The sequence below is a fragment of the Arvicola amphibius genome, chromosome 8 (assembly GCF_903992535.2).
Source record: "Arvicola amphibius chromosome 8, mArvAmp1.2, whole genome shotgun sequence".
In the NCBI taxonomy this organism is placed as follows: Eukaryota; Metazoa; Chordata; class Mammalia; order Rodentia; family Cricetidae; genus Arvicola; species Arvicola amphibius.
Genome location: NC_052054.1, coordinates 95,405,113 through 95,429,382, shown reverse-complemented (window position 1 = coordinate 95,429,382; position 24,270 = coordinate 95,405,113). Strand labels below are relative to the sequence as shown.

The window sequence follows — 24,270 nt, the reverse complement described above, 5'->3', positions numbered from 1 at the left end:
TAATATTGTCAAAGTCCTCAGCATAAAGACACATGTGGATCCACACACATATGCTCAGCCCAACCTTTACCATGAGAAACTCTACCCCTACTCCTAGTCCCCATCCTCCTACACCTTCTCAGGTCCAGGATTCCAGGCATTTGTTCAAACAACCTGGATGCTAGGCCCTGCTTTCCCCTATGCTCACCCTACAGGCAGACGTGGAAAGGCTGGTCACTGGGCATGAACTAGGATTCTACTCTCACAGTCCTAGTTTCCTGTGAGGAACTGGTGTAGAAAAATTCTGGAAATGATGGAAGAGGACAGGAGGACGGTTATCCAAAGAAATTAGACTCTTTAATTAATGTAGCATATAGAGCATATATATCAAGGTAACTAACTTTAAACCAAAGCAGCCTCACTTCTCACTCATTGATTTTGTTTGTTCGCTTGGACTTCTTATTAGTCTCTCTCTCTCTCTCTCTCTCTCTCTCTCTCTCTCTCTCTCTCTCTCTCTCTCTGTGTGTGTGTGTGTGAATGCATTTTCCTCTTCTGTCTAAGCTTTCCACCTCCTAACCAGAGCTCTAAGGAAAGAAAAACACTATTGTATTTGTTTACATCTGACCATCCCCAAGTCACCATAGGATCTTCTGGCCTGGGGAGCATAGCTCATTCCTGCCTTCCTCTCCTGTAATCCCTCTGCACTTACCCTGTTACTTATATCTCAAACATGTTTTATAAAATAGGATAAACGAAAACAATCTCTGATTTTCGGTGTGTGATTCCCTCTAAGTACCTGGCTCGAGATAGATGCCCTTCTCACTAGGAACAGGTGGGGAAGGAAGTCCTAGAAATGGTGCAGGAACAATGCCTCTTCCTGAAGCTGAGGAATCACCCTCCCACATGCAAGTGGACAGGCTCTGCCTGTAACAGAAGAGGTGCAGGGTGCCCACAGAGCATTCCTATACAGCATCACTTCTAACATATAGATGATGGAGTAGGAAGAGGTTATACAAAGAATCCCACAGATGCCTCAGCAGTCTGCCTTCGTACGAACTAAAATCTGAGGTCCTTTGCCTGCACAGCATGGCCAGCATTTCCTCAAAGAACTTGACCCAAACCGGGTCCATGAAGGGAATTTCAAAAAGAGATGCCACTGTACCTACAGAAGGATATTAAGTTTTAAAAAATAATTCCAATGAACAGTTTCATTAAGAATAACACTGGGGTCTTCATCACAATTCATGGAGCAGATAAAAAAATGTGAATGTATTTCATCATGAAATGAAACAATTAGAGCAAATACTGAATGCAAGGAACAGCAAAACAGAAACAAGGCAGCATCAGGAGAAAGGTGAAAGAGGAGCTTCTCGTGCTGCCAGGACTAGCGCAGAGAAAATTAAGACCCCTAATAAAAGAGACACAATGAAGACTGTCATGAAGGAGAGCATGGCAAACAAGAAAGGACATGTGGCTGCAATGGGAATCACATGGCAGTAGATCACAAAAGCAGGCAAAATAAATAAATAAATAAATAAAAACAAAGAAACAAATAAATAAATAAAAGACAGAGGAAGCAGGTGTGACCAAAGTAGATGGTGGCCTGACATAATAACACAAAACACCTAAAGATATAATTTAAGAAAATGATACTCAAATTAACAAATAAAAATTTAAGTATATAGATGTCAGGGCTTTTTAAAGTAGGTTTTTAGGATAAATGTATCACTAAACTACAGCACTGATTAACTTCAATGTGCACATGTTTGAAATCTAGCGATTTTACAGAGAAGACCTGCACACTACATATCATGAGTCATAAGAACTAAATCATTGCAGAAGATAACAGTGGATAAATGTTGTTGGGTATTTTGTGCCTCCATCCTTAGACTGTAACCAGTGAGTTAAGAATGCAATATGGTAAAGTTTCATGCTATATTATCTTCATGTATTCAAATTAGTTTTTTTTTGGCTCCACTAATACTCAACATCTCATCGAACACGCTAGTTAAAAATATGGCCTTATAAGTAAACAGTCCAAGATAATTTAATTATTTCAATTGTGTTTCAAATGTGTCTATAGATGCATTTAATTCTTGGCATAAGATTATATGCAGGCCGGGCGGTGGTGGCACACTCCTTTAATCCCAGCACTCGAGAGGCAGAGGAGGCAGGCAGATCTTTGTGAGTTCCAGGCAAATCTGATCTTTAAGAGCTAGTTCCGGAACAGGATCCAAAGCAACACAGAGAAACCCTGTCTTAAAAAAACCAATATAATATATATATATATATATATATATATATTACTTTAAATTATTTTCTGCATGTCTTAATGTAAACCCATTAAATTTATGACACAAGGATGTTTTTCTTTTTATTATTACCATGCATGTGAACTTGTGTGTGTGTGTGTAGTGTGTACATATTTGGAAAGCATGGACAGTGGAGATGCATATAAAGTCTAGAAGAGGAAATCAGGTGACAGGCCCCACCTCTCTCCACCTTATTACCCTGAAACAGAAACTCCCACTGAACCTGAAGCTCTCGAAATTTTTCTGCCTCTGACTCCCATAGCATTAGGGAGTCAGAGCATTATTTTGTTTTGTTTGTTTGTTGTTGTTGTTTGTTTTTTCAAGACAGGGTTTCTCTGTAATTTTGGAGCCTGTTCTGGAACTAGCTCTTGTAGACCAAGCTGGCCTCGAACTCAGAGATCTGCCTGCCTCTGCCTCTCAAGTGCTGGGATTAAAGGCATGAGCCACCACCACCTGGCCCCACATCTAGCTTTTTATAAAAGTGATTGGATTTTAACTTGGGCCTTTATGCTTGTGTGGGAACTGTTCTTACTTCCTGAGCCAACTCTCCAGATACCTTGAATAATCTTTCCTAATCAATTCTCTTCAGTGGTTAGTGCAAGGGATGTTATTATCCAAAAGTCATCATCAGAACTGGCACTTGTATAGTGAAACGGTTGCTGAGCACCATCAAGGCCCTTGGTTCAATTTTAAGCATTGAAAAAAATGTTATTTTATTTTGAAAGAGTCTCTGGTAGTAATGCCTTGAATTTCCAACCCAAATTATTGAAGTGACCAGTACACATACATTCTTTCAGTTTTAATTACAAGACCCCAAGATACAGGCCAGTGCAAAAAGAAACAAAAGGTTGGTATTTTACTAAGACAGACAAAACTTTCACTTGTTCCCCAGGAAAACATGCCAGGAGCTGCCTACACCCACCTCTGCGACAACAAGCCCAGCCGTTTTCTGGTATGGAACTTGGAGGTATTTTCCCCTCCCACTAAAGCCTAGTAGCCACATTCAAAGTCTAATCGATGCTTAAAGATACAGAGGGTCTTTTCAGATGCCAAGCAATACTAAGTGGTGTGCTTCTAACATAGTGTGTAATGCAAATAAATAACAGATACAGTGACAGAGTCCAGATGCCAAGTCCTTGAAATTTAACTGCTTAAATGACTTCTTCTGGCATCCATACGAATTACTAGTTGTTTTCAGTATATCAAATCCAATTAGCTTAGTACCATCATTACTGAAGGCCAGCAAGGCATTTTATGGGCTATTGAAATGATCACATCCTTGGAACTATTGTTATTAGAGGACAAATAATTGTTAGCTGTGGAGGGATCACCTATGCGTTGCATGATGTTGAGAGCGTCTCTGATCCTACTTTAGAGACAACAGAAGCATCTTACCCTCTAGTAGCTATAATTAAAAAAAAAAAAAAAGTGTCTGCAGACCTGGCTAAATGTCTACAGCAGAATGTTATAGCAAAATTTGGGAGGATTTAAGCAATACTGAAATAAGATGATGTTTGTAGGCTGGTGCCTGACAACCTGAGTACAGTTCCAAGAATCCATGTCGTAGGGGAGAATGGACTCCAGCAATCTGTTCTCTGCCTTCCACATGCTTGCAATGCCCTACACTCAAAATAAATAAATAATATATAATAAAAAATAAAAAGAATAAAATATTTTTTTAAAAAAAAAGTGTGGGGGTCTGATGACAGTATGACTGTTGCTCCACAGAAAAGCCAACTGCTCTGTCTTTGCAAATAACAAAATTAAAAAGTAAATAAATAAAACCAAGCATGCAGTATCACTAACTGTACCAGATGTCTAAGAAGGCACAAAAAAGTTCCAGAAAAAAACATCAAATCTGGAGCTGGAGCTGCAACAAGTACCACCGCCTCCCTAGGCTTGCAATGATTGACAGTTATACTCCAGCACTTCGTCCTGAGTTTGCACCCGACAAATATGTGGCAAAGAGACATAGTGCTGTAGGAATCATTCCTGAAACTTTCATATCTTTGATGGTGTGGCTGAGGTGTTTATTCCCCAGAGGATATATAGTCTGGATGTACAAAGTCTGAATACTTCTTTTCCTCCTTAGCAGCTTCCAAAAGAAAAGGTTTCAGAACTTTCTGAGATAGATTTGGGAGACTACACACATCTTACAAGCCTCATCCTTCCAAAAGATCTGCCTTCCCCAAAGATAAGGACTCTGGGCCCACGAACCAGCTTAGACTCCCAATGTTATAAAAGTTAAGAATCTCCATTATGTCAAATACTCATATTTGTTTTTGTTTTCTTCCTGAGTGTTACAACTTTTCTACTTAGATGTTTGACCCACTTTTTGCACCTTTTTCGGAACTTTGCTTTGGAAGGGTGACATTATTTTACATCAAAGATCAAACAAAGAGATAAAGATCAAACAAAGAGCATTTAGCACAATGAGCATTCAGTAGATCTTTTGTGAATTTATTTTTGAAAAATCAAGGTTTACTCTAAGAATACATTTTTCAATGAGACTTTGTAGCATGGGCCTTCTGTGTTCATTCTATTTATTAAACATTTATAAAACTATATATACTTAAGCCCTGAGAAAGATAAGCCAGTATGACTCCTGTACTGCTGAAAGACTAATACAGAAATAATGGAAATGATACAAAACTAAAACATAATAATTCATATTTTTTATGAACCAAACAGTATAACAATGTTTTCAAAATTGATAGAAATGCAAAAAAGTAAAAATGACAGAATGTGATCAGAGAGATAAAAATGCAATTATAAACCATTCCAATTCATGGGAAATAGAACAATAAACAAAACCAGTCTGCTCTTGGGCCTAGGGAACTCACCTTCTAGCAAATGCCAGGTTAGCCTTTAGCAGATGGAACACTACAGAGCTTTTCTCCAGAAAGAATTGAGTACTGCCAAAGTCCAAATATCAGCAGTCACAGAGGCCAGAGAATGCAAATTATAACCCTATTCCAACCCCTGGACTGCTTTTATAAGTAGGAGTTGATTGAAATATAGCAGCTCGCTTTTTAAACGCGTTGCTAAGTTCACTTTCGCGAGACAACAGTGCTAAGTAACTGTAACAGACTGAATAGACCTAAGGCGGAAAATATTTACTACCGTGAAGTTATAGAAAGCATTTTCTGAGCTCTACAACATGGTTGATCAAGCACTGTGTCTTTGTCCTCTTCCGCAATGCATCTCTTATGAGAATAACTATGTTTTGCTCATTATTGTAGAAAGATTAAAACAAATACAATGGTCAGGAGTAAGATAAATCTCTGTGGATTAAAAATCAACCTCAGCAATTACCAGTCCAAGTCCAATCTTGCTGTGTGTTTATTTTGAAAAATGATCTACAGTATCACATTACTCAAACTTAATATTTCATTATGTGCTTGGTTCTATGGTTTATTATTCAAAAATTATTGGCTGTTTCCCTAGGAAAAAATAACTAAATTTCATTTCCCTGTTGACATTAGGACTAGCACAGTTAATATTTAGCATGTTGGTTGCTTTACATAGTAAAATGTGGAGGTGAGCTAAATCCTTTCAGGAAAATTGGATTGAAAGCCAAGACTGACTGGTCATTTCTTTTTTATACAATTTGTAGAATATGAATAAAGTCTCTCACCAAACTCAACCTTCAGATAAAATGCTGCTCACTAATGAGAAACACACAGAGGAAATTTGAAATAGGCCTGATTAGAGAAACCATAGCGTTCTTGGCGTTGTTGGTAATATATAAGCCAGGCTATCCAGGGTGTAGGTTACAGGTCTGCCATTCAGTAACACCATAAATACATTCGAAGAGTTACATTTTATCAATATGCTGCAAAATACCAGGGATACAATAATAAAGCAGGAATAAAGATTTTTCCTGTAAAGATAGTACATAACTTTTTTCACCTATTTCCCCTCAAATATAATAAAAGTCATTGTATATAATCAAAGCAATTAGGACAGCCAAAGCTACACAGAGAAACCCTGTCTCAAAAAACCAAAATAATAATTGTTGTGGGATAATTGCATACTGTGAAGATGTATTGCTGTGATTGGTTTAATAAAGAGCCGAATGGCCAATAGCTAGGCAGTAAGTATAAGTGGGACTTCAGGGCAGAGAGAGAATGCTGGGAAGAAGAAAGGTGGGGTTACCAGTGAGAGACATGGAGAAGAAACAGGAGTTACAAGATCAGAGAGGTAATGTCATATGGCAGAATGTAAATGGGTTAATTTAAGTTATAAGATCTATTTGACATAAGCCAAAGCTAAGGTCAAGCTTCCATAATAAGATGTCTCCATGTCATTATTTGGGAGCTAGGTAGTGAGACAGAGAAAGACTCGTTATATATAGCATCTAATATGGGGGGGGGGTGCACATATTTCCACATAGGACCTAAGAACACTCTTTAAAAAGTTTCAAACACAGAAACATAGAGCCAGATGCTGCTTCCTAGTCCCACAGTCTTTCAGGCAGGCTGTGGTGTATAGAGACATGGCCCCTGGCCGCTGCCTGTGGACTTGAGCCAGTCAGTACCATGTACAGAGCTCCATGATGAGTTTAAGCCTTGATTCACAAGGTCTTAGAAGGTTGTAGGTACACAATAAAGTGGTCCAGACTGAGAAAATCTTTAAACAGATACAATAAAAAAAGATATTGATGATAATAGAGAAAATAGTTTAAAATAATAAGCCTTTAAAGACAGAGTAAAGGAATAGAAAAAAAGAATTGGCTACATAAACTGGGGAAATACACAGGACGTGTGGATCCTGTATGGTGCTTTGTTGACTTTGAATGTTTTTGAATGTTGATGAACAAACGGCATCTGCTGAGAGAAACTGGATTTTAAAAGGAATTGCTGAATAAAACCAGCCTATATACTTTAGAGATGTCTTGACATCAGAATGGAAATTGGAAAAATGTGTGCCTTGGTTATGCCTTTGTTTCCACGGGAAACAAAAAGCTATGGCTACCTTCAGAGTTACTAGAAATCAAATTTGACCAGGGGAGATCTCCTGAGGATCATGGCTACAGACACTGAAGAAGTCAGGAAAGACTATAGGACAAGTGACGTATATGCTGATCCCTCTGCATGGGAACAGCTTTGAGACTGAATGAGACATGATAAATCTTATCGGCTATAGAATCCTCATGACTTATTATTACATGCCATTCTTTCATATGGCATAGAAAGAAGTTGGATTATACAGTCCAAATGTACTTACAAAGTTGATAGATGCCTTTTACTTGCTCAAACAGAAAATAATCTTTAGCTTACTTGTACATACCACATATTCTGTACTTATGTTAATGAAAATATATGTTACCTTTAAAAGTTTGTGTGTTTTGAGAACAAAAGAACCAGACACCAATGAAGACAAATATCCCAGCTGATCCAGCCTCTCAGAATGCCTCTGATGCAGCTTCCTCAAATTTCTGCATCCAGAACAACTTCAAAGCTGCTAGCTGAGATGGTCCAACCTCAGACTACTCTCACTAGGACTTCAGATAAGTCCTGTACTTTCCCACCACACAGAGACTTGACAACAAATGATACAGCTATCTCTCTCAGCATTGGATCGTTATCCCAATTTTCTCAGAGTCTCCTAAAGATATAATTATCCCCAGACAAGAGAAAGTAGTCTAAGGAACATGACATCCACATTCCCAAAATGTAGGGTGAGTTTCTGGTTGCTTAGTGGATGTTTGTCATCATTTAGAAGGGGTTACTTGCAAATTGTTACTGGTCATGATCCAAATTTAAAAAAAAAACCACTAAGCAAGGAAGATTAGTTTCAAAGAGCTTTTTCTGAAAATGAAAGGGGATATAGAAATATGATAAAAGGGGTAGATTATTGGATCTGCTTTAAATGAAGAGCAGCTATTAATCTCAAATATTTTACATTTGTATGAATTTTTATATATTGATATGACTTTATGGTTATTTTTATTAGAAAATATATATGTTTCTATTGTTTAAAATATTTTTGTATATTGATACAAATTTAAAGCTATATGTTTATGTTGTATATGTTTCTATTATTGTATAAAGCTTTATAGCTATGCATCTCATTTAAAATATAATGTATAATTAAGAAATGTAGGTTAGTACTTAATCATTTATAGTAATCAAACTTGTAGTCATGTTAGGCAGGTTTCAAGGTTAAACGGATTTTTAGGTAGATAGTCAGTCTTCAAATACTTCAGATACCTACAAAATATGGCATTTAAGATGTTTTAATAACCTAAGGCTTTTCATGACAGTGAGACACGTCTCCTCCTGGCAGCAACAATTTACTTCAGAAAAGATGATAGGCATCAAAGAACCTCCATATGGAGGTTGCTTTCACTGGGGCAATGTTAGCCATTGAGAAAGAAATTGCTGTTGTCTCAACTGCTGACAATATGCTGTCCTATCTGGAAAAGCAGGACACAGAAGAAAGTGACAGCTGAAATTTGCCAAGAAAAGGCAAGACAGTCCTTCAAAACTCATAATTCACAGAAACGTCTGTCAGACATTCCAGGAAGGTAGCCTAAAGATGGATGCCCCAACATTGCAGAGCAGCCCTGGGGTGACTAACCAGGCAGCCAGATATCTCTTTCACTCTTTAGTTTTAGAAGTTGCTTGCTCTGTACTTACTGATTAATCAAATCTTTTCATTCTCTCATGGAGTTGAGTTTGAAGGTTAAATAGTTATAGGTACAGTTTTCCATAGAAAGTAAATCAAGTACAAAACTGACCTCACTAAGACAGGATATGTAATGGAGTATTTTTTAACTTGCCAAATACGAATGAACTAGACATTGTAAATGTAATTCTTATTTGACAGTTGTTATTATTATATATAATTCTGCTGTATCAGAGTTAAACCTTTCCTTTTTGTTTGGACAAAAGGGGGAAATGATGTGGACTATTTATACACTGTGTAAAGATATATTGCTGTGATTAGTGTAATAAAAAGGTGAATGGCCAATAGCCAGAAAAAGTGGTACAGGTGGGGCTTCCAGGCAGAAAGAAAATGCTAGTAAGAAGAAAGGAAGAGTCACCAGAGAGACATGAGAGGGGTCAGAAGCTACAAGATGGAAGAGAGGTAACACCATGTAGCAGAATGTTGATTAATATAAATGAGTTTAATTTAAGGTATAAGAGCTAGCTGAAACAAGTCTAAGCTCAGGCCAAGCTTTTATAATTAATAAGAAATTTCTGTGTCATTATTTGGGAACTGGCTTGCTACAGATAATAATAATACCAATTATAATGAGATTCTGAGGCTGAAGACCAACTGGTTAATGATATTAATTATTCAAGAAACTACATGACTGGTTCCTTGAGCATTATTTTTGCTTCTTATATACGTTATATACTTTTTTGATATATATATATATATATATATATATATATATATATATATATATTGAAGCTAAAAACCAATAGAACAAAGGGAACTATGGGGTTGGCCTCCAGTAAAGTCAGGAGTCCTATTCTCAGGCCGATTGGTTACACACAAGGGGTTAAGGTGTCTATTTTTATCCAACAATGTTGTACCCTTCTCCTTCTTTGCTTCTTCCAAGGAAGATTAAGAAGAAGCCCTACATAGCAAAGTCAGGACATTCTGCATAGTAAGTAAGTGGAAATGAAGTCAGCACACTCTGTGTCAGTAGACTAACTCCTACCCCTCAGAAAGCATGTTATCGGTAGTGTTTTAGAATAGGTCCACAGCATCCACTCAGTGAGGAGCCTCTTTTCATCCATTGTAAGTGTTAGTAAAGGCAAATAGGAATCCTGAACTTCTTCATCTGATAATATTAGAGCACCACTTACAGCATCTCAGGCCCATCAGAGTCTTCTAAAAGCCAGAAGCTAAATCTGAAAGAAGTTTACATAAGCAAAAGTTGAGAGAAGGGAAGATACGACCTGTGGAAAGGTTTTTACTTATAATGTATCATAACTACCATTGCCAGTAACAAACTTAAACTGGACAGCTACTTTATCATGCCTCAAACTCAAAATTCTTGACTCCTGTTTAAGAAACACTGAACCTCCCATCAAGCTCAGTCTGAGCTTTGAGCTTATTATCACCAAAACTTCTAGTTGAAGGAATCAGAGTGGGGTCACATAGCTGTCACACAGTGCACAAACAGAACTTCTGCTTGACCCTGATCCATGCAGTTTCATCTAATGAGCAATAGTATTAAAAATAAAACAAAAGAGCACATTAAGGCGGATATTGACTAATCTGTACACTTTTAAGGAACAAAAGAGTACGAAAATAGAATTTCCTCATTTTCTTTTATCTTGCCACAAACCGCATTTTTACCAATCTTTCTGAGGAAGCTACAAAAAAAGACCCATTACTTAATCTTTACTTCCCAAGCACTCCACACAACTATGCTGCACCTCACTTGAAGATTACATTTGACATCACGTTAAAAAAAAAAATCCCACATTGCCACCCACTTCAGTGAAGTCAGTATTCTATCAAGCATTTTTGACAAAAGACAAGAATAGTTTCAAAGCATTTTCATAGTATTCTGAATTTGCTTCTCTTTTTAGTTTCCTTTTTCCTGAAACTATAAAGTTTCAGATCTAAAACATTACTAATAAAGTCACTTATGTATAAAAAGCTTTGCTCGAATGACTAAGAAACTTTTAATTTAATACAGAGGTGGGAAGGGAGGGAGGGAGGGAGGGAGGGAGGAAGGGAAGGAGGGAGGGAGGGAGAATAAGCAAGTTTTGACAAATATGATATGAGAAACCAAACATCAGTTTGAATTTCTTGACCAAGCAACACCATTTTCATGATTGCCCCTTTATTGCTGCTTTTACTTCTTTCTGTCTTCTCTTCCAGGTTACTATTTTAGCAAGCTTGTGTAGAGAAAATTGGTTTGGTTCTGTCATAGGTCTAAATATATATTTATGGCATCAATAGCATGTGATATAGAATATTTGTAGAACAAATAACCACTGAGGTATCAAATACAGAGTGAACAGATGCTTCCTATAGATACTTGTAAAAACACATGCCCTTCCATGCTGGATAATGACCAGGCAATAATAAAGGAAGCATTAAACAAAAACAATCACCCAGAGTAATTATTACTAGATACCTCAAGTTTTAATTTCATCTGAAGCATTTACTAGCCCTGAAAATTAGTTCTCACCTTTTAATGTGTGTATTACATTTAACCTGCGAGCATTTGTTTCATTATATTGTGATGCAGTTTCACCCCTGTGCCTCTTACTTGTTGCTGGACAGTGCATTTGAAATATAAAAATCCCAAGAGTGAGGCCCATTTTAAAAAGTATCACCAAAGGAAGAATCCTCATGACCAAACAAAATCATAGCACTTGTAAAGAATTGACAGTTAAAATATCTAAGAATTTTTGACACATCTTCCTTAATATACATGAACAAATATTCCAAATTTTAAGTGAGCAAACGAGAAAACTTTGCCAAAGTATAAAACAAAGGGGAAGATAGAAACTAGAAATTAATTCTCATTATACACATTTTTTGGAGCAATTGTTTCAAGTGAGCTGCTCAGGGCAACCAATCATCTCTAACCTACAGATTCTAAACACTTAGAAACCCATGCTCTGCAAATAAAATTTATTTCTCATAAAAGGTTACCTTCTTTGGGAGTAAGCAGACAGAAAATAGGAATAGGAATGATGATTGATAAAGAGCTTTATTGTCTTTAGTAATTACTTTTCATTATTTCATTTAAAGATGACTTCCCAGAGTCTCTTGGAGAGATGCAGAAGCTACTTTGCTCAGCAACATTAAAATAATACTCAACCCAAAGGAACAGAGATGACTTGAGTAGACCCGAAATGTTATGTGGTAAAGATTTGTTACACTTTAAATGGTTTTCTTACTCATTAGCTAAGATGACAGTTTACCTAAGATGCATCAAAAGGCCAGGGCATGGCTCAGCATTGGTGGTGCAAACCTTTAATCCCAGCATCTGGGAGGCAGAGGAAGGCAGGTTCTCTGTCAGTTCGAGGCAAGTCTGGCATACAGGATGAATAAGTTCCAGGACAGCCAGGGTTACATAGAAAAACCCTGTCTCAAAACAAACAAAACGAAATAAGACTGAACAAAAGTTCAAGCAAGGTTGTGCACATCTTTAATCCCAGCCCTGGAGGCAGAGGTAGATGGACTTCTTTGAGTCTCGGGCTAGCCTATTCTACAAAACAGTTCTGCACAGGCAGGGCTACGACAAAAACGAGAGTCTAGCTGTGTGTGGTGGTGTCCACGCCTGTAATTAGAAAGGTGGAAAGACTAGATTCAAGTTCATCTTCAGCTGAGTTTGAAGTCAGCCTGGGCTTGATCTTGTCGCAAAATCCAACATAAAGCGTGAATGCCAAAGCCAGAAGTGCGAAAGTAAGTTGGAAGCAGTGTTGTATATTACTTATTTGGGAATCTTTTATGACAGTTTTCCACTTTCAGGTCAATAAATTCAAAACTTAACCCCTAGGAGCATTCCTTTCTCTTACTCTTAAAAGCCCTCTCTCTCTTTTTCTGTATCCAATAACAACAGTCCAAGCTCCCCTGCAACATATTCTATCATCTCCATTCAAAGTTAATCACCTCCAACCTTTCTTTCCCTATAAAATCTCCAGGTGGGAAAATTTATCTTTCTTCTGGGTCAATTTTGTTTTCAAATAAAACAATAGGAAGCTGTGCTGGTCCTGATTCGACCCTTTTCTACCTCTGCTGATGCTCACACTCCTTTTGTGTTGCTCGCACACCTGTAGAAATTTTACATGCTACTCATATTTCATATTTTGTTTTCATCTGCTCACCTCCTATATTACATTACTTTAATCTCCTCAGAGGGATTAACTCATCCAAAGTTCACAGAACGCCAACTGTTTCCTCAATGTTCATTTCAGATGAAACTGCAGGGGGCAGGGGTGACTTCAGTGACTAAACTGAGGTCTCGAGCTTTTTTTGTTAGTCTTTATTAAGCTTTTGCTGCTGTATTTGGGAATCTTTGCTTGTTAAGGCTCATGCCACCCCCGTCCAACTACATTAAGGGTTTAGTATTTATGCTTGTCAAGACACAGGGTCTCATATATTAGAGGTTGCTCTGTGAATTACTGTGAGGCCTGAAGATAAACCTGATCCTCTGGCCTCTGCCTCCCAGAGCTCATATTATAGAAGTGTGGCACCATGCCCAGTTTATGCTCATCGGGGAACTGAACTCGGGGTGCTAGAGAGCTAGAAAAGCAGTCTCCACAGTTCCGTGCCAGCTCCCGCCTAAGGTCTTCCATTACTTAAGAACACACTGTCTTCATGCTTCTAACTTTCAACGTATTTGCTTTCCTTTTGCCACTTCAAACTCCAGCTTTCTTTTTCTTTATTTCTATGAGTTAGACAAACAATTCAGATTTTTTTCCTAGGTTTCCACATCTGTGAAAGTGAATTAACTTGTTTGAACAAAGAGGTTGTGCTTTTTCAATTTTTTTTTTCAAAATTTCAAGGATGCTTGGCTTCTTGAATTAAGGAAGAAGGGTTGGAGACACAGCTCAGTTGGTAGAATGCTAGTTAGTCATACAAGAGGCCCTTATTCTCCACACCAGAGCACCAAGTAGTAGCATATGCCTGTAAGTCCGTGCTTCAAGTGAGAGCAAGCGAATCACAATTTCAGTTTCAAGGTCATCCTTAGCTATTAACAGTCCAAGGCCACTCTGAGCTACATAATACTCTGCCTTGAAGAACTTGTTTAATTCAGGAAAAGAATATTTACATCACCCAATATCTAATAAAGTATAAAAAATAAACAAAAATCTTTGAAAAACAAACAGATCAATAAGGGCAGGATTAGTTTTAGTAGGTTTTTTTTAAACCATTAATGAAATCACTATGAAGTAACATGAAGTGATTGTATCATTGGCAGTAAAATTCTAGATAATAACAGAATGAGTTCAGCATTCATTCTGCCTGTGTTCAAGCACATGGCTTCTTTCAGACACGTAATACAATTTCACTCCTGTATTCTTGGTTTAGCTAAAGTCTTTCTCATTGCAGCCTGTACTGTGTACAAAATCCAAAACAGTAGCTAAGTGCCCCGTAAGCATGTTTTTATATTGATAGTGTGAAAAGTAATGAAAACAACCATCCCCAAAAGTCAAAGTGGCACTACCAAAAGTTAGAGTAAAGAAAGCCTTTCTTGCACATTAAAAATGGCTTGTGCATTTAGGCTAGGATGTTTAAGTACATATACCGAACATGGGATATAATAAGCATTTCATCCTGTAGTTAAAAGTTCCTGATTTCTATTCCCAACTCTGTTCTAACTAGTTCTACACATGCTAGGATACAGTCCCAGGTGGTCAAGTCAAATATAAAGGGGTAAGCCTGGCTGGCCTCCACTCTGCCTGTTCACCTCTCTGCACATTTTGCCCTTGTGGTGATTGTGTTGGCCACAATTGGCCATTCCTGAAATGCTCAAGTTTTTCCTCTAGCCTGAAAACCATCTCTAAGATAGTTCCTTCATTATCCAGCTCTTGTTACTGTAGCCCACTTAAGAAACTTTAAACCTTCAACTGTCTTGTTCACTTGCTAATTATGCATCCTTTCCCAAGTAACAAATGAAACAAAAGGTTTTACTACTGTTTTTCCAAGTCCTGGAATTATAGACATGTGTTACCAGTCCCAACTTCTTCATTGTGTTATTCTAGTACTATGTGTACTTCATGTAAACAATAATTTACATTATTACTGACATGGCATAGTAATATAAATTTTTCCCTTTCGGTGGTTTTACTAAGTCTGATCTACTGACATACTGAAAAATATCCACAAGAGTAATAAGAAGCTTACATAATACACAATAATTACTAACAGTTTCTGCTCTTGCAGAAATCATCTTCAGTAGTCATCTCAGCTTCAGCCCTTAGCCAATTCTTTCCCGACTCACAAACACCTTTATTTGTACATGCTCCCCTTTGAGATATCAAGAGTTCAGATTGGCTGTACTCCAGTGAACCCCAGAAGATTCACTGCGAAGGTCACTGAGACAGAGGTCATGGTTTTGTACAAGGGCACTTATGTTTACTTTATAACATCAGAGGCTTGTAAGAACAAGAAAGTTAGCTGGGCATGGTGGCATACACTCATGGTGGCCCTCGGGAAGCAGAGTTAGGTGAATCTCTAAGCTTGAGGCCAGCCCAGATCTACAGAGCAAGTTCTAGAATATCCATGGATACACAGAGAAACTCTATCTCAAAAAAAAAAAAAAAACCAAACCCCCCCCCCCCCCCCGAGCCGGGCGGTGGTGGCGCACACCTTTAATCCCAGCACTCGGGAGGCAGAGGCAGGTGGATCTCTGTGAGTTCGAGTCCAGCCTGGTCTACAAGAGCTAGTTCCAGGACAGGCTCCAAAGCTACAGAGAAACCCTGTCTCGAAAAACCAAAAAAAAAAAAAAAAAAAAAAAAAAAAACCCTAACCAACAAGTAAATAGGAACAAGAAAATTCTTACCAAAGGAACCAAAGGAAACTAAGGGAAGTTCAGAACAGGTGAATAGTCTTCTCCAGGGAATAGCATACCAATTGGTTATTCAACACCAAATGGTCTGCTCTGAAAAAATGCATACAAGTAACATTATAGAGACTGAGGCAGTTTCATTAGGAATGTGTGTGTGTGTGTGTGTATTCATATACATACATGTATGTAACAATTAATAAAAAAGAGACTTTGAATTTAGAAGAGAGTCAGAAGGGTATATAAGAGGTTTTGGATGGAAGAAAGGAAGGGAGAAATGCTGCAATTCTATTATATACACCTATGTGTATATATATATATCCTAACCTCCTCCCCCCCCCCAAAAAAAAACAAGAAATGCAGCTGCAGCTGGTTAACTGCAGCAGTAAAGGCCCAAACACTGCAAACACAAATATATTTATTCTAAAACAGTATCAGGAGTCTTTGTTCTTCTGAGGCAGATTAGCTTGAATGTTCTCTGCTCTTTAAGGTGTAACAGTACAGCCTATGCTGCAATGTGTGCCTTGTTTCTAAAACTGCCCCCAGTGAAATTATGCAGTCGGCCTTTTGCAATGTTGCCCAATGTCAGATAATAGACTGGAATCCACAGTAAGAACCCACATTGACAGTATCTTCTCCTATCATGGTTATTTTAAATTTTTCATATATTAAGCATCTTCATCCAGATGCTTGCGTTTCTCATTTTTATGTCTAAATGAAGTATTCTTTTATAACAAGTGTGCTCCTAAAACCAAGTGCATAATACAAAGCTTTTTATTAGAATGCCATCTTATCCTTCTTATCTTGCAATTGGGAAATCAGTCTTGGGAAACAGTAACATTTCAATATTTTTAAAGATGCTTGTTTTTATTATATATCATATGAAATATGATATATAATAAAAATAAATATATGAGGCTAGAAGTGATCAACAAACCTACTAAAATTGGTGTTACAGATGGTTATCAGATTCCATGTGGATGCTAGGAACAAAACCCAGGTCCTCTGCAAGAAAAGTAAATGTTCTTAAACACTGAGGCACCTTTCTGGCCTGCTTTAATATTATTTTAATTTTAACACAAAAATACTAAAATCTAAACTTTAAAAAAAAGAAAATCTAGGGGCTAGAGAGATGGCTCAGTGGTTAAGAGCAATGACTATTCTTCCTAAGGACCCAAATTCAATTCTCAGCACCAACACGGCAGCTCACAACTATTTATAACTCTAGTTCCAGGGAGATGCAACAGACACACAGGCAGGCAAAACACCAATGCACATAAAATAAAAACAAATAGCTTTTTAAACTTTAAAACAAAAAAGGAATGCCTATAGTGCAACATCTCAATTTCTTTTTCTTTCTCCAGCCTTTTTTCACACTTACCCAATCCCTAACAATTTCTCAGTATTTGTTATTGCAAGTTTCAGAAAGAACGTAAAACTGTAAAGGTGAACATCCATAAATCTCAAGCACATTCCTTTGACTCTAGTGTAATTGTTTTACCATTGAAAATGATTGGGGGAAAAAAGGGTTACATAAATTTCCTTCCAAGCCTTTGAATAATGGATTTGTTTACTCGGGGTATCATGGTCTGCAGGTCACTCCGTAGCTGTATAATCAAACTAGAGCTAAAGGAAAACCTAGACATCAGTTCGGAGAAAATGTCCTGCTGGGCTGATTCACCTGTCTTGTCTTAAACCAGGAATGTGCACGTCCAGCACACAGAGCTGCCATTCCCAAGTCACAAAGGTAGGAAAGAAAATCTGCACGCTTCAGAATCATGGGAGCTCAGCACCTGCAAGAGGTTTTTTTCTACTAGCAAGGGACTGTGCATGATGTGGGGAGTGAGACTCAGAGACTCACAAGCCTGGAGAGCCATGGAAAGGACAAATAACAGTCTATCTCTGTGCTCTCCTGTGCTGTGCAATTCACCCAAAGCCACGGAGGAGACTTTAGACCTCACTTTACTGTACACGTGTCAATGAACCCGTTTCCAAGTAACTGTGGGGATCCATGCAAAGAAAAACACAACAGAGACTTACCTTCAAAAACGGATCCCAATTCATATTTTCCACTGAAAAAATGTGGCAGGGAAAATACCAGTGCTCCCAGTCCTATCATAAAGGAGGCAAATGCGAGCCAGCGAGGTTTGTGTCCTCTCTCCCCAAAGAACGATACAAATAAAGACAATACGCAAAAGGCGATATCATAGCTGGATGATATCAAGCCAGTCAGTGAGCTCTTCATTTCGTAGCGCTTCTCGATGGTGGAGATGCTAATGTTTACTAGGCCATTTACTACAATACCTGAAAAGGAACAAATGCATTGTTTTAGCTTCAGTAAACAAATGTACAATCAGCAACGGAAAGCACTAGGGTTAGATCCATTGTTCCTTTGCTATTTTTAAATGAGCCAATTGAAAAAAAAAAATTATTTCAAGTCTCAAAGTCAGGCAATCCAAACATGTTACCTCCAAAATCATCTCATTTTTCATATTATAAAACTTTAAGTTTTTTAGCCGGGCGGTGGTGGTGCACGCCTTTAATCCCAGCACTTGGAGGCAGAGGCAGGCGGATCTCTGTGAGGTCAAGGCCAGCCTGGTCTACAAGAGATAGTTCCAGGGCAGGCTCCAAAGCTACAGAGAAACCCTGTCTCGAAAAACAAAAACAAACAAACAAAAAACTTTAAGTTTTCACGTGTTCTACGAAATTGAAGCTTGCTGCATGGCAAATTATCATGATTTGTCTGAATTCACTTTTCTTTAACTGACAAATGGAAGTTCAACTAGTAAAGTCCCATAAAACCAGTTTGCCAGAGAGTTCTTAAGTTCAGTACACTCCACGAAACTCTCTGGAAAGAGGGCAGGCAGCCCGTACAAGTGGCCAGAGAGGATGGACAGGACTGCAAGGTTCAATGTACCTCCTCAGTCTCAGACATTGTTCTGAAGCTACAGCTCCCCCTGAGCCGGTTTCAAGAAGAGGAAGCTGAGCTCTCAAGTCTATTTTTTTTTCTACCACTTTCACAAACATTAAATAAAGCTTTCGCTACCCACTTTGGGATACAGTACTTAGCCAAGTTCCTTGGCTAAAGGAGAATCAGCCTTGGCTGCTCAAGGACTGGGATTATAAGTGTGTACAAATCCATTTCAGATGTTTAAATGAAAATGTTCAGTATTAAAAGTAAACAAAAAGTAAGCATCACCCCCTCCCCCGGACATTCTAAATCATATTCAAAGTAAAACACAGAAGAAAAGATGACATAGAGTTCACCTGCCTGTTATAAGAGTAATGAAAATGATAAACGACTGGGAGATAAGGAAGGTTGTGTCCAATGTTGTCAGATTTTTAGATGTCCTATTATAAGTTAAATCCACACAAACAGAAATGTGATAATCAACTAAAAATTAAAAGCGATGAAACTTTTAGGTAAGTGTGCCTATTAGCTACTAGGAATTATTTTTATTATTAGTTAGGTTGAATAAAAAACATGTCATTAATAACCACAGTCTGTCTTGTTGTTTTATAAAGACTGCACCCGAAAATATATTTTAACAAAATTGGTATAACAGCTTTCAATGTTCCAAAATTGTATTTGTTTGTTTATGTCTTTTGCTTCATTTAAGACTGTGAACTAATTTGGAAATTGTAAAATACATGTGTAAAGCACCAAAAAATGACTTTTATAAGGAAGCAGTTACCTGATGACATGAAAATTTTCCCATCCAAACATCAATATTCCAATATACCTACAACACTGACAAAAAAAAATTAGTTGTGCTAAGTATGATGATCCCAGCACTCAGGTAGCAGAGGCAGGAGGGTTTCCGAGTTCCAGAAAAACCTGATCTACAAAGAGAGTTCCTGGCCAGCCAGGGCTAAGCGGAGAAACCCTGCCTTGAGAAAACAAAATAAAAATGAATCACTAGAAATCATTGTTTTTCCAGTAAAGCTTCCTTTTTCACAATCTAGAAGATAACGTTTAACTCTACAAATCTCTGCCTCTCTGATTCACACCTTCCCAGAGCACTGCTTCTGAATCAGTTTTAATCAGGAAAGAATGCAGACTATGTCTCACGTTTGTGGTGTGTCAGGGGAGGAGGCTCCCTGGGAGGTTAAATGCTGAGAGAGATACCCACTGCCTTTGAGAAATGTCTGTTAAACTCTTCAAGTTATTTTCCTGCCTAATCAAGTGTCTATTAATACATAATGGGATATGGGCTTCCCAAGGGTAGTGAGATGCACAGAAATACACTTGAAGCCATTGAAACCTAAACTTTAGCATAAATTAATAAACTGGGTTATTTTCTTCTCAGACTATTTTTCTCAAACCAGAGTAAATGATGCTTTACACTAAATCAGACACTTGTTTTCCCCGAGAGTACCAAATCTATTGGATAATAACTTCAAACAATAATTTGTGTTGAATATACAGTGTCTTAGATTAACCTAGACATTGCAGAGTAAAACTTAAGGTGAAACACGGGATATATTTTACTTTTTCATTCTACTTTGATGCTCCATGATCACCACCTTCAGATAACTACAACCAAGACATAACTGGAAAGAAAACTGGAAGGATAAGAAAGGTGGAAAGGGAAAGGACTACAGCACCCATCTTCAGGAAAGGAGCTGCAATCTACTTATAATCAACAAATATTTACTTAGCACCCAGAGGGTGCAAAGAAAGAGGCACCCATTTCCTTGAGATAGAAACAGAACAGAAGACAGAGACACCAACTTAAATTTATTAATTTAGCAAAGAATAATTTCCAGTCACCCTTCACTATCTCTTGGGTAGCATTCCTTTCAACCTGTCCTTGACTATTACAAAATAGTTTGGGATTAGGGCTCAAATAACACCAAAGGTCTACGTACTGAATTCAATTTGAGCCTATTCATCAAACTGTCCCGCCTTCTACCCATCCCAGCTCGGATGCCTCTTAGAATAACTTCCCATTTATCCTATCTTTTGCCTCGGAGGCAAACCAACTTCTTTTCCACTTTTCCTTTCTTTCCAAAAAAGCCCAACTCTCCCCGCCAGCCACGCCTCTCACTCCGTGAAACTCCGTTCAGACGGCAAACTCCTGGGGGGATAAATCTAGGCTTAATCTGTTAGTCCCAAGAGAACTGAAAAGAGATCCTAGAACAAACAGACACTCGAGAACTCTTGTGACCCAAGAGCTAATAAAGGTTTACCCTTCAGGGCTGGAAGCTTTATCTCATTTACTCACTGGGTTGCACTTGTACCCAACATTCTCAAAGACGCAGAAAATAAGATCTACATTTAATCTATGCTAGATAATTAAGTACTTCTGCCTGCGCGGCTTCTCCTTTTGGAAAATCAATCCACGCCTGTTTGCAAAGCTTTTAATCCTTCCGCTGTAAACAAGCAAACAAACGGGCAAATCCCTTTTTAAAGTCAGCATAGTTTTAAAATGCAGACCAGGCTTATCGTTTTCCCAAAGGTTCTCATCACCGTCCCTAGAGCAATCCACTGTGCTAAACTGAGGCAAAACACAAAATAGCAAAAATTTACAAGCCAGGTTTTCAATGATGCTATCTAAGGAGGAAGCTATAAGAGGACCGCAGATAGTGGTGGACACCCGCAGGCCAGAGTTTCAGCAAGGTCCAAGCCCAACGGTTGGGGGTTGGGGCTTACCTAGTGCCGCCTAAACTACCGGGTCAGGTTGTGGGGTTCCCCTGCACCTGCCTTTCCTCCAGCTTGTCTCCACCCAATCACCAGTTCAGTCAAAGCCCCCAGAAGCTGGCGCTGGACTTTACCTTGCGTGAGGGCCAAGAGGCAGTAGTGAAGCAGAAAGCCTTGGGGCGTGTTACAGAGCTGGAGACACCCGGGGTGGAAGTCCCTCCACCCGCAAGGTCCCTCCTCTAGCTCGCAGAGCTGTGACCCCGGCGGCTCATCAGAAGCTGGAGGAGTTGAAGAAGGCAGAGATGGCTCAGATGGCTTATGGTGCTCCTCAGATTCCCGAGGTCGAGAATCCCCATTCTGGTTCCTGGAGGTCACAGCAGAGACCTCCACCTGGGAGGGCGAAGCAGACACACGGCGTGGGACGTCCGGGCTGGAAGGGACGAAAGCCGGGTTCTCGATTCCTTTGGCGACCTGCATGGTCAAGAAGGGTTCTGTGGACTCCAGTGTCTGAGATCAGCAAATGTCTGGTTCCTGGCTCCGCCTCTGGGCAGGTGACAGCGCCCTAGTGCCGGACCAGTCTCCGCCTCCGGGGCCCTCCCTCTCTGGCACTGCGTGGCCACCGCAGCTACCAGGACACTCCTGGAGCTTTGGGTCCTCCACACCCTAAGGTGCCGGCGCTTCTCTCCTCCACACCTATGGCCGCCAGCGGAAACCTCAATGGTCTGCGTGGGCGTGCGACTCGGCTTCTGCCAGGTGAGGGGAGAGGGCGGCAGTATCGTAGATGCGAGGGTGGCACTACAGGGGATCTTGGTGCAAGCTCTTTCTCCCGAGCCCAGAGACTAGTAACAAATAGAGACTGTGGGAGTCTGTGGGCCAGCGTTCCCCCTGGGTGTGTGCATGAAAGCTGCAAACACAGTTGCATCAGGAGATCTTTCAGGAAACCTGCCACTGCTTTCTCCTTGGCTGCTTATTGAAGCAAGAATCCCGTGCTCCAAGATTCAGATCGCCCTCAGGTATAATACTTTAAATTCCGTGAACACTGTAATGGAGCCTTTATCTACCAGCCTTCCTAGAAACAAATCCTTCCCTGTTCCCACAAACATTTGCAAGGCCAGAGCCATCTGTTTGGTTTTAGCTTCTCCAAAGTGAAGGAATAATAGAACTCTAAAAATTCATACATGGTGTTTTCTGGGCAGCGTATTGCACGCCTAAAATGAATGGAAAAGGATCATCATGCAAATAATTTTTATATGTATAACAAAAGAAAGCTTGGAAGACATTAATGCTGTTGCATGATTGACAAGAGTTCCAATCTATGCATTTATTATTTCATTTATTATCAGAAAGTATTTATTTCCTGTGTGCTAAAGACTGTTGTAATCTGTGGGGGTACACCCTCCAAGACAAACTGGCAAATAAACATTGTGGGATTCACATTCCAGTAGGAAGCAATCCCTATTAACATGTACACAGATCCCTACATATTACTAAAATAAATGCCTTCTTGTGAAATCTTAGTTTCGATTGGACATGCTGTACTTAGTGGGCTGAGGGATTGATATGTAAGCTAGATGTATTGCTTTGAACATTCAAAAAAGAGGCAGAGATTAGTACTGCTATGTTCCCTGTTATTGGTCTTTAAATGAGTGTAATTACTGTTGTGTGTCACACATTGAAGAATTTGTGCCCCAAGGAGAGTCGAAAGCCCTCCCAAGGCAGCATGCTGACAACAGGCCTAATACCTGTAGGGAATCTGAACTCAGTTCTCTTACTTTGAACTTTACATTATTTGTCTTTTCATTACCTCAGCCTATTGTGACAGATGAATTATTACACAGACATTCTCAAAGTACAAAACTAACACCTAGCCCAGTGTGTTGGCACACAGCCTTAATCCTAGGATTTGGGACACAAAGACAGGCAGGTGTCTTTGTGAGTTCAAGGGCAGCATGGTCTACATTGTCGGTTCTGGGACAGCTAGAACTACGTAGAAAGAGTCTGTGTCAAAAACAAGCAAAATCCTTGTGCTTCTCTGATATGAGGTTTAGAAAACTAAGAAGCTGGGAATGCTCAGATTCTGGGGGAATCTGGATGCTATGTAACACCCTCCCCCCCAGCCCAAATGAATTGGATTTAAAGTAGATTATATTAGGAAAAATCCTAAGAGGGACGGCTCAGCCAGCACAAAGAAATCCAATTAGGTCAGATCACCAAATTAAAATGCCCATCGTATTATGCTCTCAGGTGGCCAACCACATGGTGGCGAGACAGGAAAGTGGGGAGCACATGCAAACCTGGAACCACATGTTTCTCCTCTGGAAGCCCACATAAATACCCTGTGGGAGTGGTCCTGACCCTCCCAGGGAGGAATCAGGACCTGGCATCCTGGGATATGGAATCCAGACTAATGCAACTCCCAGGCCAGGGGGCTGGGATGGATTCCAGGGGCTGAGGCTACACTCCAGACTTAACAGATATCAGTATACATAGAGACCATACATGTTTTCTATGGAATGGGAAGTAATTTACCTACCCAGAAAAGTTGGATTTGATGAGATTTGGTTGGCTACAGCAATGACTATGTTCTAAGTTCCAATGAACAAATTCAAAGTATCATACTCCAATCAGAGCTGTAGTGCACATTTAGAGTTAAACTACGGAATCTCCATTCTCACAGTGCTAGCAGTGGATGTTTATTCAAAGATTAGCAAGAGCATTGTTTCTTCTTCTTGAACACACATTGACGTTTCTAAAAGTATTACCAACATCATCTTCCTGTTACATTATAATCTTCTGTTGCAATGGTAGAAGCAAGGAGACTGAAATGGAGCTACAAA

General features: G+C 39.2%; 1 protein-coding gene across 1 annotated transcript in view; it reads right to left on the bottom strand.

The window, feature by feature from the left end:
- Positions 1-21,910, bottom strand: part of Slco4c1 (solute carrier organic anion transporter family member 4C1) — a 44,976-nt gene extending 23,066 nt beyond the window's left edge. Inside the window, exons 1-2 of the mRNA XM_038341011.1 lie at positions 21,568-21,910; positions 17,830-18,093 (exon numbers count right to left, since the gene is read on the bottom strand). Of these exons, the coding sequence (XP_038196939.1) occupies positions 17,830-18,093; positions 21,568-21,910 (607 nt within the window). The remainder of the gene's footprint in view (positions 1-17,829; positions 18,094-21,567) is intronic.
- Positions 21,911-24,270: the final 2,360 nt, after the last annotated feature.